A 15,668-nucleotide genomic window follows, 5' to 3' on the forward strand; every position below is an offset into this window, starting at 1 on the left:
ACATTACATTTCAGTAACAGTGATTTTATCTCTCACAGCCTCATTTTTATTTGCATGAAATAAATAGTCCTTCTTCCAATATTGCCACAAAATCTAAATGGATTTAGTTTTAAACTTCAAGGCACCAAAACGCCAAAAACATCACATTCAACACTTCAAAAAATTGTTACACCCCAAAACGATCACATTTCATGATCTTACAGGACTTTATGAATCTGATCTTGTCTGTTCCTGTCTGCGCTCCAATTCCAATGTGAAGAATAAATAAATTATCTGCACTGCAGGGACTGGGGGAGAGTGCAGCTATGTATTCCTTCATGATGTGATATTTCCCTCAGAAGAGAGACGGCAGCACCCTGCGGCCCGAGATGTGAGGGAGGGAGAAAGAGAGGGGGAGTGCGCAGGGTGAGGACAGACCAGTTTCATCTGCACCCCATTTCACTTCCGAACCCAAGCGAAACTCAATATCCCGGCTCCTTCTGAGTGCGAGAGACAGATACAGGGAACGCTGTTGCCTGACGATGCCTATCAAACTCCATTCAGCCCAGATCTGGGCACTTATTCATGGAAAGAGAGAGAGAGACTAACATGAACCAGGTGGGTAGGAATACATGCACAAATGAAAACTCTGGAATGCCAGGCAAAAAAAGTAATTGATAGTGTGTGTTTCACTATATGAAACAAGACACACTGTACCACTCATGCTAAGAGTGTGTTTGAAAGCATGTACGTGTATGCACGTGGCGTCATGTAGGATGAGGCCACCCATGCTCAAATAAAAATTTTTTTTTTAAAAATCACTGATTGCATGTTTGTGTGCATTAAATAACAATATATATATATACATACTTTGTTTACAGTTGCTGTCCTGACTAACAAATCAGATGCACGGTACCTCTCAAAAACATAGCGTAACCAATCACAGAAATAAAAACTGAACCATTTCAGCTCAAAAAACACAATTTCTTCATTTTCATGATTGAAAATGGTTGTCACTTCTTAGTATTCAAGCATTCGGATACTTCTGCCAGTATAGTACGCTAAATAGTACATTTCAGTGTGGCTGCTGTTCAGATAGACACAAATACACTGAAAACACATATCCATCACTTCTGTGCAGTAAAAAGCTAGGGGAGTCTTTGTTTCCGCCACCCGACAAACCCCCACACCCTTCCGCCTGGCATTTTGAACCCCCCTTTCTTTAGGTGGACGGACAGAAAGAAAACCTCTCCATCTGTTCTCCCTCCCGTGGCTTTAGAGTTACACTACAGCCGGACTCCAACAGAGAGAGAGAGAAACGCACTACTGAAAAAAAGAAGAGGAAAAAGGCAGAGAGAAAGAGAAAGAAAGAAAAGTGCATAAGGACGGGGTAAAGGAAAGGTAAAGGAGGATTGATTTTCTTGTCGCCCAGCGGTAAAGCACTGAGAACCGCCTCTGAGAAGGTGTGAGTCACACGGTCACTCACAAATGCAGCTAATTTACTCGAATACTCTCAGAGAGGCAGGTCAGACACATTCGGTGGAGTTTTTTTTCTCTTTTGGTAAAATAAAATAAAATGAGTGTTTATAGTCATGTAATGTTTTTAAAGCTTAACTTTAAATGAGCGTCTAATATTAGCTGATAATCAATATGGTTCTGATATATTGTAGTTTACAATCTTGAAACCTGCTAATTTAACTTTGCCAAAATATTTATCAGAGAAGCGTGCAAAGAGCATGAGACATAAAAACGTTCTGACACGGGCCTGTGGCTTTAAAAACCAAGATTATTCAAAAGAATAACTGTGTGTGTGAGAGTGCATTTGAGATGTTCGGCACAAACCCGTCAAACCACCCACTTCGAAAAGACAGGCAACGGAGTGGAGAAACACAAGCAACTATTTAAACCCAGCACACACACACCGAGACTGGCCAAACATGTGTAACATGAGAGAGCGACTGGATTAAGAGACAGGAAAACTAATAGAAAGTGAGAGTAAAAGAATGAGGGGGAAGGTGGAAAGAGGGGGGATTCATCGAGCAAGGCATCATTTTTAGCGAATGATTCAGTGTTTAAGCAGGAGTATATGTGTTAAGACGTTTGTGTGTATGTGTGTGTGTGTGTGTGTGTGTTTGAGGTCTTTCTTCGAAGCGCAGTGGAGACCTCTTTTGTTCTGAGGGGAGGAGAGGGAGAGGGGGCAGAGGAGGAGAGACTCCAGAAAAGCCAGCGATACGCTACTGAAGGAGGGAGAGAGGGAGTCCGGCATCTGAGGAAATTTAACCCCGAAGTTGGATTTGATCCAGCGCTCTGAGCTATAACATTTTTTAAACAGACGTACGCGTTAAAGCTTTTCTGCAGAAAGGAAAGAAACAGAGAAACAGAAAAAAAAGAATGCGCTGGGGTGAAACTCAAAGCCGACTGCACTCAGAAGTGCATCTCAAGGCTGGGCTGAATTATAGGAAAAGCAGCTGAAATATTGAAGCGATATTAAAACATAGCATCAGCACCGGGAGCCAAACTGGAGCTGCCGCCCAGCTCATGAATACAGGGTTCATCCTGCCTGCAGTATGCCAGTCTCTACAAACACACAAACGCTTAACGCTCGTCTTACAGTCGAGGAAACGCTGCTCTGAACTAAGCCTAGAAACTCAAAAACAATGGCAGTGTCATCTGATATTACAGTCATGTAATGAATGCTTGAGCGATGCATACGTTTGAACTTTAAAGAAAGTTCACTCAAAATGAAATGAATGTACTCAACTCTAATGTCGTTTAAAACCCGTGTGACTTTCTTTCTTCCTTGGAACATAAAATAAGAAGTTAAGCAAAATGTTAAAAAATTAACGTTACCGTTCAATTAAGGGCTGTCAACTTTAAACACGACAAAAAGCACCATACCGGTTGTAAACTATATTTTGTGTTAAAATAATACTGTAATCGGCTGAAGATCTTTCTATCTCAGTTGCTCTCTCATTCAATTTAAATCTAGCGTGTCAAGACATATCGCATCAGGTTTGACGTAAGTGATATTAAATGTCATTTGTTCTCATTAATGACGTAAAGCCACTGTGTGGCATTTTTAAGTGCCATATTGAGATGGTTATTGAATGGAATTTGAAAGCTGAAACAGAATATTTTCCAGCAAATTATGACTTACATTTTTGTAAGTTCAAAGATACTGTGCAACAGCCTGAAAGCTCATTATTAAGAACACTGTAAAACAAACATTTTCAGCTGGGTCAACGTAGAAATAAAAGTTCACCTACTGCCTTAAGTAAACTTAAATGAAGTTAACTCAACTTGAAGATATCCTTTATTTCCACTCACAAATAGTCAAGACAATGGATTACTTTATGTTGAATGTTTTAAAACTTATAAAAACTCGTCATGACAATTGGACAATTAAAGAGTTAAAGAGAAGAAATAAGTTGAAATAACAATTGTGCTGTATATTAAAATTCTGGCTGATAATAAGAAAGTTGAGTAATAAAATAGCATAGCATTAATTTATTAAAAATAGCATAGCATTAATATTATAAACTATTTGGAAAAACAAACATAAAACCATAAAATATAAATAAAATAAAACGCTAAAAACCGAAATGAAACATTTTAAAAGGTAGTGAATATTTCCAACATCAATATACAGTATACATAATATGCAATACAACAGCCTCACAGTTCATTATGTAAAAGAGTAGGAATGCACCAATATTAAACTTCTGGCTAATAAGAAGCTGAAAATTAAATATTACAAATATTACAAATAGAATAACATTAATATATATATATATATATATATATAAAGAGTACAATTGTTATATATAATAATTAGCGAAAACAAACAGAAAAAACACTAAAAACTGAAATAAAATGTATTAAAAGCTAGTGAATATATCCAATATTGATCAATACCGATAAACTTCAATATTAGCTGAGAACTTACATAGTACTGGACAGTGTTGGGTGTAACTAATTACTAAGTAATTAGTTACTGTAATTTAATTACTTTTCCCTTGAAAATGTAAAGTAAGGGAAGTTTCTGTAATTTAATTAGTTACTTCTTATGTATTTGAACTTAATAATGTGTATAGACTGTAGAACACTAATATACAATACAATAATGGATTTAACATCAACATTTAAAGTCTAACCTTAAAATGCATGCTTTTTATGTCCCCTTCTCACTTTAAATACTTTGGTGAGTTAATAAGAATATTGGTAACACTTTAGTGTCCAATTCTCACTATTAACTAGTTGGTTATTAGCATGAATATTACTGGGATATTGGCTGTTTATTATTACTTAAATAGGACATAATAATGTCTTATTCTGCAAGACCTTATTCTAAATCTTTAATACTACCCAATTCTTAAACTTAACAACTACTTTATTAAGTATTAATAAGCAGTTATAGGAGTATATTGAGGCAAAAGTCATAGTTGATAATTAGTTAATAGTGAGAATTGTACCCTAATCTAAAATGTGACCAGAATAATTGATGTAGTTACTTAAGAGAATTAAAAGAACCGTTTCATGTCTATCCTTGTATCATTAACTTGTCGAGGTTGATATAGGATTTAGAAAGTAATTAGTAATAAGTAATTAAATACTTTTTGGAGAGAGTAATTTGTACAGTAATCTAATTACACTGTTGAAGATGTAATTAGTAACTAGTATTAATTACTTTTTTAGAGTAACTTACCCAACACTGGTCCTGGATGATATATTATGCATCCCTTTAAAAGGCGCACTCTCAAAATTCTGTAATATACTGAATCTTCTTGGGTGTTCCATGAAGAAATAAAAGTCGCATGTGTTTTGAGTGGCATGAGGGTGAGTAATTGATGACAGAATGTTCATTTTTGAATGAACAATTTCTTTAAGGGAACTGATTCAGCACTGATTACAACTGTTGATAGTAGTAATTGTAGTCTCCGTCATTTGTTTTGTCCATGTAAAAAGCGATCAATGACAATAGCAGGAAACAGCGCTGCTGGTGGGACTGGTTTATGTTTCCTAACGTGATGGATTCTTCAAGCTGAAGTGTGCAGAGGAGTCGTGGGAGGGCCATGCGTTCTCGTTAGGCTGGAACACGGCCCTAGCGCTGTCACCAACTGTGTACTGAGTTCTGCTTTCTATAAGGGAAGACTGTGTGTGTGTGTGTGTGTGTGTGTGAGGCAGGAAACCTTCAGGGTCGTGATCCATTGACCATCTCTCACACTCTATAAGTAGGTCACGTCAAACCCCAGGCCCCCTAACTGACAATTACAAACTGTCATGCTAGGGCATTTTGGTCATTTTGTCTACTCAAGCACTCCACTGATAAATCAACTGATTACTTGAGAGGAGTGGATGGGGGAGGAGGCACATCTGTGCTATTTTTGTAAATTTTGTTACATTTACATGTGCCCGATTTATAAATGAAATAATATATTAGTACAATAAAAATACAATACAATAATACAAAGCTCAAAATTTGGGGTAAGATATTTATGTTATTGAAAAACATTTCTTATGGACACCAAAACAATTTTAATTAACTGTTTTATTTTTTGATATTAAAGTAATTTATTCCTGTCATGGCAAAACTGAATTTTTAGCAGTCTTAAGTGTCACATGATCCTTCAGAAATCATTCTAATGTGCTGATTTGCTGCTCAAGAAACATTTCTTATTATTATCAATATTGAACACTGTTGTGCTGTTTATAGTTTTTGTGGAAACTGTGATACGGGATTCTTTGATTAACAGAACGTTCCAAAGAACAGCATTTATTTTAAAGGGGTCATATGATGCTTTTTTAAAGATCATTATTTTGTGTATGTGGTGTAACAGAATATGTTGACATACTTTAATGTTCAAAAAACACATTCTTTTTCAAATACTTTACATTATTGTAGGTCCTCTATGCCCCGCCTCTCTCAAACGCTTCGTTTTCTACAAAGTCCCTCCTTCCGACAAGCGCAGTCTGCTCTGATTGGCCAGCTGACCCAGTGCATTGTGATTGGCCGAACACCGCAAGCACTCGTCGGAAATGTAACGCCCCTTACCATAATCGCGAGCTTCATCTTTCAAAATAAATGTAAAGACAGTAAATAATGTCATTAGTTTTACCATCAGTTCAAGCCCGAAAGGGGAACAGACACAGTAATGATGCAATAACAGAAATATTTTTTTTACATTATAGAAATATTTTTAACATTATAAATGCCTCTACTGTCCCTTTTGATCAATTTAATTCATCCATGCTAAATAAAAGTATTTCATTTCTTGAAGAAAATTACTGACCCCAAACTTCTGAACAGTAATATGCTGACCTTTCCTAACATACAAGCTCTTATTTGTTCCTGATATATTTCATTTTAACTGAACTGGTCAGGAGGATTTCATAAAGATAAAGGCTTTAGATGTCCTAACCCACACACACACACTGTATTTTTAGCACAAATCATTGGGCCTCAGTCAAAATCAGACAACACTTATCACTACAACAGCACAGTCAGACGCCATAGAGGACAGGAAAGGTTTGCACATTGTGTACACTTTGAATACAACTGCAGACGTCCCAGTTTCCGTTGATAACTGCTGTTCCTCTCCTGTGTTCTTCACTGTAGAGACGATGATGCAAATTAAGTCTGGCTCCATGTGTCTGTCTGCAGCTTCCGTTTACAGCTCCGAGATCAGTCACCTTCGGCCCGAGCAGCGGCACTGACCCCATTACAGACCCACAGACCGACCCCAGAACAGACAGACAGAGATATCTGATCTTAATCACAGTGTACAGATGGCCAAACTGACTTCAAACCGGCTGTATCCTCTGATTAATATTGACCGCCTATGATTTTGACCACTAGAGAAACATTTCAAAGCTGAAGTATAGAGTAAACGGTGCTATCTCACACAGATTTTACCCTCCAGACCTTTAGATCTGGAATCAGTCATGTAAAACGTGCCTTTCCTTTGTTTCCCATATCAGAGCTGATTCCAGATCAGAAGGCAGACAGAGAGGCAGGGGAAGTCAATAAAAGCAGGCCTGGGTGGCATGGGCTAATCTATAGTAGTATGGAGGTCTTCCTCAGGCTAATTAAGTTTACGATTCATCTAATCAACTCTGGGGAAAGAAGAAGCCCGAAGAGAACAACAAGAAAATTCTTCTAATCGTGCAACGGCATTGTCGGTGGTTGCCAGAGTGGTGCTTACTGGCCAAAAAGTGTCAAAAACACCCATTTTGGTCTGTAAACATATGGCTCGTATGCTATACTATTCAAAAATTTGGATTTGGTCATTTTGGGCTCACCAGGGCTGCATTTACTTGATCAAGAAATTCAGTAAAAAGTAATACTGTGAACTGTTATTCCATTCCATCCATAAAACTTCCCAGTCTCATTAGACAAATCCAGACCTGATGGTATGTGTATGTGCGTGTGTCTTTGACTCATGCTGGACCTTACAGCAGCAGGAGAGGATGATCCTGATTAGTAAAGGCGGTCTGTGTGAGAACTAACCAAATCACACACAAACACACACACACACACACACACACGGAAAGCCTCCTGCCCAACACTCATGTGACCCTTTAAATCTGTGAATGGAATTAGCCAAGAAAGAAAGAGAGTGAAAACAGAAGTGAAGGTCTTAACATCTGTAGCAGCAGGTGGGCACAGACCCTGATCAGCTTTATTACTCTTAAAAGAAAAAACACAAGGAAGACGGTGGAGAATGAGCTGAACTGATTCTCTGTTTCATATTCGGTCTGCGTTCAAATATTATGGCTTAAGTGAGGAGGCCCAGTTTCCGAGAACTGTCATCACATACATGCACACACAAATACACAGATTCAAACAAACACAGAGTGATGAGAGATGTTCAGAGTGAGACCACACACACACACACACACTCTCGTACCATGCTGCAGGGGTTTAGGAGGCCCGGGCCCCCTGGGGGCCCGCTCTCAGGAACACACCGTTCCCCGCACGTCAGCACAAGTTTAACAATCGAACCGTGTGTGTGACGATCAACGTCCTTTCAATTATTTCTAAATAGTTTAAATTAACACCCCACAAACATCTGGATGTATTTCAGCACACAGAAGTGTGTTTGTGTAAACATGTGTTCCTTATATTTGCATCACACAGCCCCTGAACACACTTCTGGCTGTCTCCGCAGGGAAGGCACCTTTGTTTCCCCATTATATAGCCCTGTGTGTGTGTCTGGTCTGCAGTTATTCTGCCACATCAGCTGAGAGCCATTTTCACAGCTCCTGTTGCTGAGAGCTCGAAAAGCCTCGAGCAGACCCTGCACCACACACACAAACACTCTCAATTTTCCCTATTTCTCACTCCAGAGCATAAGAGACTTCTTTAAAAACAGTGTGTATGTGTGTGTGTGTGTGTGTGTGTGTGTGTGTGTGTGTGTGTGTGTGTGTGTGTGTATAAATACATATTTATTTAACTTCTGGGGACAATTGCACCCTCAAAACATAGATAAGTAAACCCATAAGCTCACACAAGCACATACTCGTACACTTCACTAACATTCAGCAGCATATGCTGACACACAAACACACACTCTCTCTTCCTTTCTTTTTTTAGACAACAGTGATGCTGCACACACAGTCAGGCATTTAAACTCTCTGAATAAAACCAAATTGTCCTTGACCAACGGAGGTGAATCCAGTCAGGAAGCTTAAATGGATCTCTCCAGTTTAGCAAATTAACACAGATTCAAACCTCTAATCCATTCGTGAGCATGTCAAAAAAACTTTCTATGTTTATTTATACATTTACATTCATTTAGCAGATGTTTATGCAAGGCGACTTACAAATTCGGACTTTCTGAACACAACCATGTATGTCAGTGACCTATTGAGATCGTGTCTTATTCTAGTCCCTTCTCCCAACGACCTCCCTCCCAAATTTCCCTCGTACTTTGCCTCGTCTTAAGCCTGAGATTGGTTAACTAGCGCTTTTATCCGATCCCAATTAGCCTGCGATAAATTAATTATTAAAAATCCAGTAGGGGGTAACATATTTCTTTGAGAGCGAGCGCTGATACAAAAGGCCCATCACGTGTACACACACAGACCCTGTGACATTTATGATAACACACAAATCCTTACGGTTCCTTACACAAATCCTTACAGTTACCCACAATCGCTCGTCTGAATTCATTATCGGAAAACCCCCCACAGGTTTGAGCTGGATCTGAGTCTCTGAAACGCAATTACCGAAACGCACAGTGATTTAGACAGAAGAACACAGAAACCTTCTGAACCGTTAGTAACCGTTTGGGATCAAATTACCCAACCAGCATCTCAACATAGTCAATTGGAAGAATTACACGGCCCTAACTGACCCCTGAGAACATCAGTCAGAGATGTGTTTGCTCATCCAGAGAGGGCCGGGTACCAAGGACACACAAACACACTTTGTCTTTCTTGTGTGTAAACAATGTATCAAGGGGTGTGAATGTCAGAAGGTGAAGGACGCTTCACAGACAAGCCAGCTCACTGAGAAACACCATTACAGTTTACTAAAAAAAGCCCTCGAAGTCCTGCTTCGTGCCTGCCTATTCAATCTCAAGAAACCATTTTTCATCTATGCCCCCTTAATTAAATATACATTCCGGAATTACATTAAACTGCAGTGTCTAAGAACAAACACAATTTTTGCTTTATAGATTTTTTTACCCTAAGCAGACAATTTCAAGGTGATCTTTGTGCTGGACTTGCATTTTCTTAAGCCTAACTCAAACTGACATTCATGGCTTAGAAGATATTGATTTCTGTACATTTAAGGATGCGCCCTGCTGTTCCTCCCTCTTCTCTCGATCCCTCTTTCCTCCCCATCACTTCTTAGCTGTTTCTTCGCTCCTCTGAAGGCTACACATGTTTCTAATTTCGCACAAGGAGGAGAAAGGCAGCGCCATCGTGAGAGGCTGAGATGGAGTAGTAGTAGTGACGGAGAGAGTGGTGGGATAGAGCGGGTGAATAAAACATTCTACAGGTGCAGGACCTCATCTTCAAAGCACTGAGGAGCAGAGGGTCACTGATCCCTATTAAATATACAGCACTGCCAACAATGTAACCTGCGTACAGCTACTTTTAGTGCGAACTGAGCAGACTCCTGTAGCCTGGAGCAAAACCACACGGTGCAGATGTCTTGTAAGTGTGTGTCTGCATGAGCAGCCAAATTTACACTGCACAGTGTATTTTCAAATCAATTATGAATATGGCGACGCTGTGTTTGTGTAAAGAAACCAGACTTTACATTACAGTGTTCAAGCTAACATGTGACACAATAATAAGTGATTAATGCAACCAAACATGAATTAATGTGTAATGTATGGTGCTTAACACGTAAGGCAAATTGTCCAGGCAAATTAATCTGCCAATATTTTGCCATTTTGATATTGTGAGCCATTAACAATGCATGCTTCATTTGCCAATTCAATGGACTGACCATCAGTGGCGGCGCTAGGGTGGGGCTTGACGGGGCTATAGCCCCATCAGAAATTTGCTTAGCCCTGGCACAGCCCCCCCAAGGATTTCCTAACGATGTTCCTGTTTTTTGGTGTCACTTTCATTAAAGGGGTCATATGATGCTTTTTTAAAGATCATTATTTTGTGTATTTGGTGTAACAGAATATGTTGACATGCTTTAATGTTCAAAAAACACATTATTTTTCAAATACTGTACATTATTGTAGGTCCTCTATGTCCCGCCTCTCTCAAACGCTTCGTTTTCTACAAAGTCCCTCCTTCCGACAAGCGCAGTCTGCTCTGATTGGCCAGTTGGACCAAGTACATAGTGATTGGCCGAACACCGCAAGCACTGGTTGGAAATGTAATGCCCCTTACCATAATCGTGAGCTTCATCTTTCAAAATAAATGTAACATTTGGGCGCATTATGCAAATATTTCCACATAGTGAGGTAGATATGTGGGGGCGTGTTAGAACGAGCCGTTTTAGGGGGGCGTGGCAGAGTCTTAACTTTTATAAAGAATATCTCTTTGGATTTGAGACTTTAGTCTTTGCAACTTCAGGGATCTTATCTATGCACAATCAGCTTGTAACACTCCAAAGAGAAAGGGAAACTTGAAATCGCATCATATGACCCCTTTAACATTGAAAAATAAACATTAAAAACCTAAAAAAAAAGAAAAGAAGTGCTTAATATGTGGCCTATAAACAATTAATATTATGGGGGAGGGGTCAAGCAATGCGCAAACTGTGCACAAGAGTTATGCCAGTGAACGTCAGTCAATTCACTATAGAGAATGTGAAAGTAAAAAAACTGACGGAGCTTTCTACGGCTACATTTACGCCGCATATTCTTTGAAACAACGAGAGATGAAACTACCCGTATAGTGAAAAACATGAGACGAAAACAGGATGTTTTTGAAAATCGGTGCAGGAAATAAAGCAGCTCTTAATTTTCATTGATGACTGCAGTGTTAATAATTTTAATTATAGGCCTATAATTCATTGTATAAATGAATAGACCTTTTTTAAAAAACATTTTCAATGAGGAGTAAGCTAATAGCCTAAACTTTAATTATCCTCACAGCGCGTCATGCGGTGATGCGCTATGAAATTATTGCGGGGCAATAATTTCATGTAATTTAATAATAAAAGTAACCTAATAATAATAATAGGCCTAATAATAAGAAGAATGCAACAGGCGTACATTAATTGGAAATGCGAAATCCTCTTAATATTGCCAATTTTTTATGCTTTTGACAATATCTCTGGCTATCGTCGACACATGATAGGACGCATCTCAGCACGGGGAGGTTATCGCGGGGCCCCACCGCAGTGCCCGTGCGTGCCCGTCCGCTATGCCACTGTGTGGAAATAGTTGTATGAATTGTCAGCACTTTATCTATTGTAAAAAATGGTTAGAATTTACCATGTTTTCCTGCCAGTTGGCATTGAGAGTGACTGACACTTGATGGTCAGAAAAAATGACTAAATAGATAGTGTACATTTTTTTAAATTAAATTAAATAAAACAATGAAAAAAGAAAAAAATCGCTACTTTCTCTCTTTTCTATGTGCGTTCATAAATTGTTTTAATTTGTAAGTGTCATATTTGGCATTTGGCATTAGAAGTTATATTACTCATAACAGTGGCATATGAGAAGTTAAATATATATATTTTTTGCCTTTTTTGAAGCTGCTGTATATAAAAAACACAAGGTGACTGAATTTGCATCCTATTTAGATAGCTGCGGTTTTTATAGATGTTCACTTCTTTTACTCAATTTAATTCGTTTTTTAGCACCCCCTCTGAACTGTTAAGCCCCTCCTTAGCACCCCCAACAAAACAAAAAAATCCTGGAGCCCGTCACTGCTGCCCATAAAAACAACACAGTTTTGTTTTCTTTTTTTGTTAATTTCAAGTGTTACTAAGTGAGTATGTAAATGTGTAAAATGAACACTGACGGCAATATGTGACCCTGGAGCACAAAACCAGTTATAAGCAGCACGGGTATATTTGTAGCAATACCCAACAATACACTGTGGGTCAAAATGATCGATTTTTCTTTTATGCCAAAAATCTTATTAATTAAAGATCATGTTCCATGAAGATAGTTTGTAAATTTCCTACCGTAAATATATAGTTTTTGATTAGTAATATACATTGCTATCAACTTCATTTGGACAAACTTAAATGCGATTTTCTCAATAATCAGTTGTTGTTTTTTTGCACCCCCAGATTCCAGATTTTCAAAGTCGTATTAATTGTGAGCATTTCCACTGTGAAATGAAGCAAAATTCGGATCATTTAAAGTGCGAAGAATCCGTGAGAAAACCAGCGCCCACTGCTGATCGACTTACATCGATTACAAGTGATTGAATCAGTTAAAAACCATTGTCATCGGTGCTCCTCTCCTTCTCTCCTTCTCAGGTGAAGGTCAAGCAGAAAACGCATGGTCACGGTCATGCCCCCCACCTGCGCTCCCGTTTCAAATGAGGTCCCCACAAACCCCTGCTAGATTAACACAAGCAACACCGACAAGAACCCTCATTAAGAGCGTCTGCCAGCGGCCACTGGGACAGAATAGACCCCTCCATCCCCCCCAGCAGCATCTGTTGAAGCGCAGAGCCCGGTATATGCGCCACATGGACACATTAAAAACCTATTCGTCTTTCAAGAGCTCGTGGCACCACTAATAGCCCCTCATAACCCACATACCGATTTAGACCGGGCACACAAGTGCTCCCACGACGCCGGGTGTCCATTTAAACAAGCCCAGTAATGACAGAAGGGCGAAAGAAAGAAAGAAAGAAAGCGGTCTGCTCGGCCATAAATCGTCGTTTATGTGCCGGACACGCCGTTTGCACGGGTTTCTTTGGCTCCCCACTAAATGAATTCACAGATGCTGGGTTGCAGAAACCGCCCCCTTATTTACAGATATATACTACGAGAAATCTATAGCTGTAAATGACCCACTATCCCTTCCTGCGGCAGGGGAAATCGTGTCACCTCCGTGACTGGAGTAATAAATTGTGTAGCGTGAAATGGGACTGATTGACCATCTAAAGTTAACACCTGCGTGTAAAACTTTTCACTTTAGCCGTTTCCACGTTAACTAGTCTCCAGTAAGGTGTCGACTAAGAGTGAAAGCTTACACCTTCTTTTGTTTTAAGTACTGTCATGACCGCAGATAAGTTGCTAACTCATATTAGTCCCCAAGAAGGTTCTACCAGTTTTCATTTTTCAGTTGCGTTTAAAGTTGGAGTTGTAGCCTATTTTACAGAGCTGTCACGTATGAATAAAAGTGCAAATGGTTTTGAATTCATGTAAACGTTTTTGCATGGCCGGTGTACATAGGTGTCGATGATATGTTCAAGTATGCACCTTGGCAGAACGATCTCTTTTGTTTGACAGAAGTTAAACTGGTGACTGAAGCAGCTCTGGTGGCTTCTACGCGTTCCCACAAGTTAAGCAAGGACGTTTTACAAAGGTTACATTGTTTAAATGACATTAAGACGGGAAAATACTTGGTGTTGAGCAATTAAAATTCATGCCAATCTAACTGGAGCGTATCTGAAGGAGAGCCAGTGAAACTGGCTGTGTAACTGTGGCGGCTATTCCTCGACACACACCGGCAATGAAATGTGGCATTTATTAGTCTGGCGACATTGATGCTCGTAACTTCTGCAGACTCCTGATTATCCACTAAGGGGCTTGTCTGCGTAATAGCGCTTAACAGCTTTCTTTCCCCCTGCGAGAGACGTTTCGAAAATACTAGGCGTTTGACTATCTCCAACACAAAGCTCTTCTTAAATAAACGGGGAATAAACGCCGTGCCCAATGCCTTTAGTTGCGGCTCTTACCCTTTGTTCAAGGAATTCCAGTAGATGGGCTCCATGTTGGACGCCGTGATCCCGAGTAAATCCACTAAGAATATCAGGAGAATTCCCAATCCATTTTCACAACCCCGACTCGCCATTTGAAATCCCGAATTCCGTCTATTTACTCCCATCAAAGCTGTGTGGGATACTCTCCCAGAGGTTGGGGATCTCTCGGAACAAAGCGTGTGTGCTTCAGGTGAATCCGTCAGTGTGATCTGGAACAACGTGTTTTGGGAGCCTGCATGGATATCTACTAAAACACACACACACACACACACACTCACACACACACACGGGAGGACAGATTAAACAAAGGTGCAGTCTGTGTGGATTTTAAGGAGCGAATTCCACAAAAAAATGTCTTTAGGGAAAAGTAGCTCGTGGACGAAACTCAATTCCCACAGCCGTTTTGTTGCAATTTTTCTTGCAAGAGTTTACTTTTCCAGTATTGTTTCGTGGTGCTTATATTGTTTAGCTTTTTCCAGCGGCTTTCAGACTGGACCTATCTTTCCCATTCCTTTTTCACTCCCGCTTCATTCAGTTTCCCCCCTGAATTAGGACGGGAATGTGATGGATGATGGTTTGGGAATGAGCTTTTCCTCGCCTCTTCAGAAGAACATGTTGATGATGCTGGACAGATCTCACTGCTTCTCTTTCTCTCTTCTAGTTCTCCAATTGGATTTTCCTGCTTGCCTCTGAGATTCCAATAATTCCGCATGCACTCGAAATGTTGGGCAGCAAGCAATCCGGATAATTAACTAATCAATGCACATTAAAAACAAGCATATCAAATGGACACACATTTACAAATGTGCCGAGACCGACAAAATTATTGCCAGATTTTCCAGGGTGGGAAAAAAATATTGCAATCCTTATTCATGGGTCTCGGATGCAGGGTGTTTGAGAATGTGCTCGGATGTGGCAAGTCATTAGATAGTTCATTTCTCGTCTGTCCTGCTTGGATTCTCTCGATGCGTCTCTCTCTCTGGCTGCAAATCCGACTAGTGAGACTTGTTCCTAACGCTCGGCGCGCACTGACAGACTGAGCTGTTTGAGAAAGAGAAAGAGAGAGAGGGAGCAGGAGGGATGGGGGAAAGGGGAGGTGTGCGCGCTCGAATAAAAAAAATCCCATCTTCCGGCTGAAGTGCGCACTAACGGAGCGGGTGTTTCTTTGGGGGATTTGTTTTTCCGCATGTAGTGGAGGTGCTAGTAAATCACGTCAGTCACGAACACATCCATATACCATGCAAACATATTATTTCCCAATGCTCATGTAAATGATTCTCTGTATCCATAAATAAATAGCACCAGTCTCAGTGCATGTA

General features: G+C 39.8%; 1 protein-coding gene across 1 annotated transcript in view; it reads right to left on the reverse strand.

Moving 5' to 3' along the window:
• LOC107597046 (ephrin-B3-like) overlaps positions 1 to 15,372 on the reverse strand; it is a 75,838-nt gene extending 60,466 nt beyond the window's left edge. The window contains exon 1 of the mRNA XM_016287949.1: positions 14,326 to 15,372. Coding sequence (XP_016143435.1) covers positions 14,326 to 14,474 — 149 coding nt within the window. The 5' untranslated portion in view covers positions 14,475 to 15,372. The remainder of the gene's footprint in view (positions 1 to 14,325) is intronic.
• Positions 15,373 to 15,668: the final 296 nt, after the last annotated feature.

The sequence above is a fragment of the Sinocyclocheilus grahami genome, unplaced genomic scaffold (genome assembly GCF_001515645.1).
Source record: "Sinocyclocheilus grahami isolate Dianchi unplaced genomic scaffold, SAMN03320097.WGS_v1.1 scaffold227.1, whole genome shotgun sequence".
NCBI lineage: Eukaryota > Metazoa > Chordata > Actinopteri > Cypriniformes > Cyprinidae > Sinocyclocheilus > Sinocyclocheilus grahami.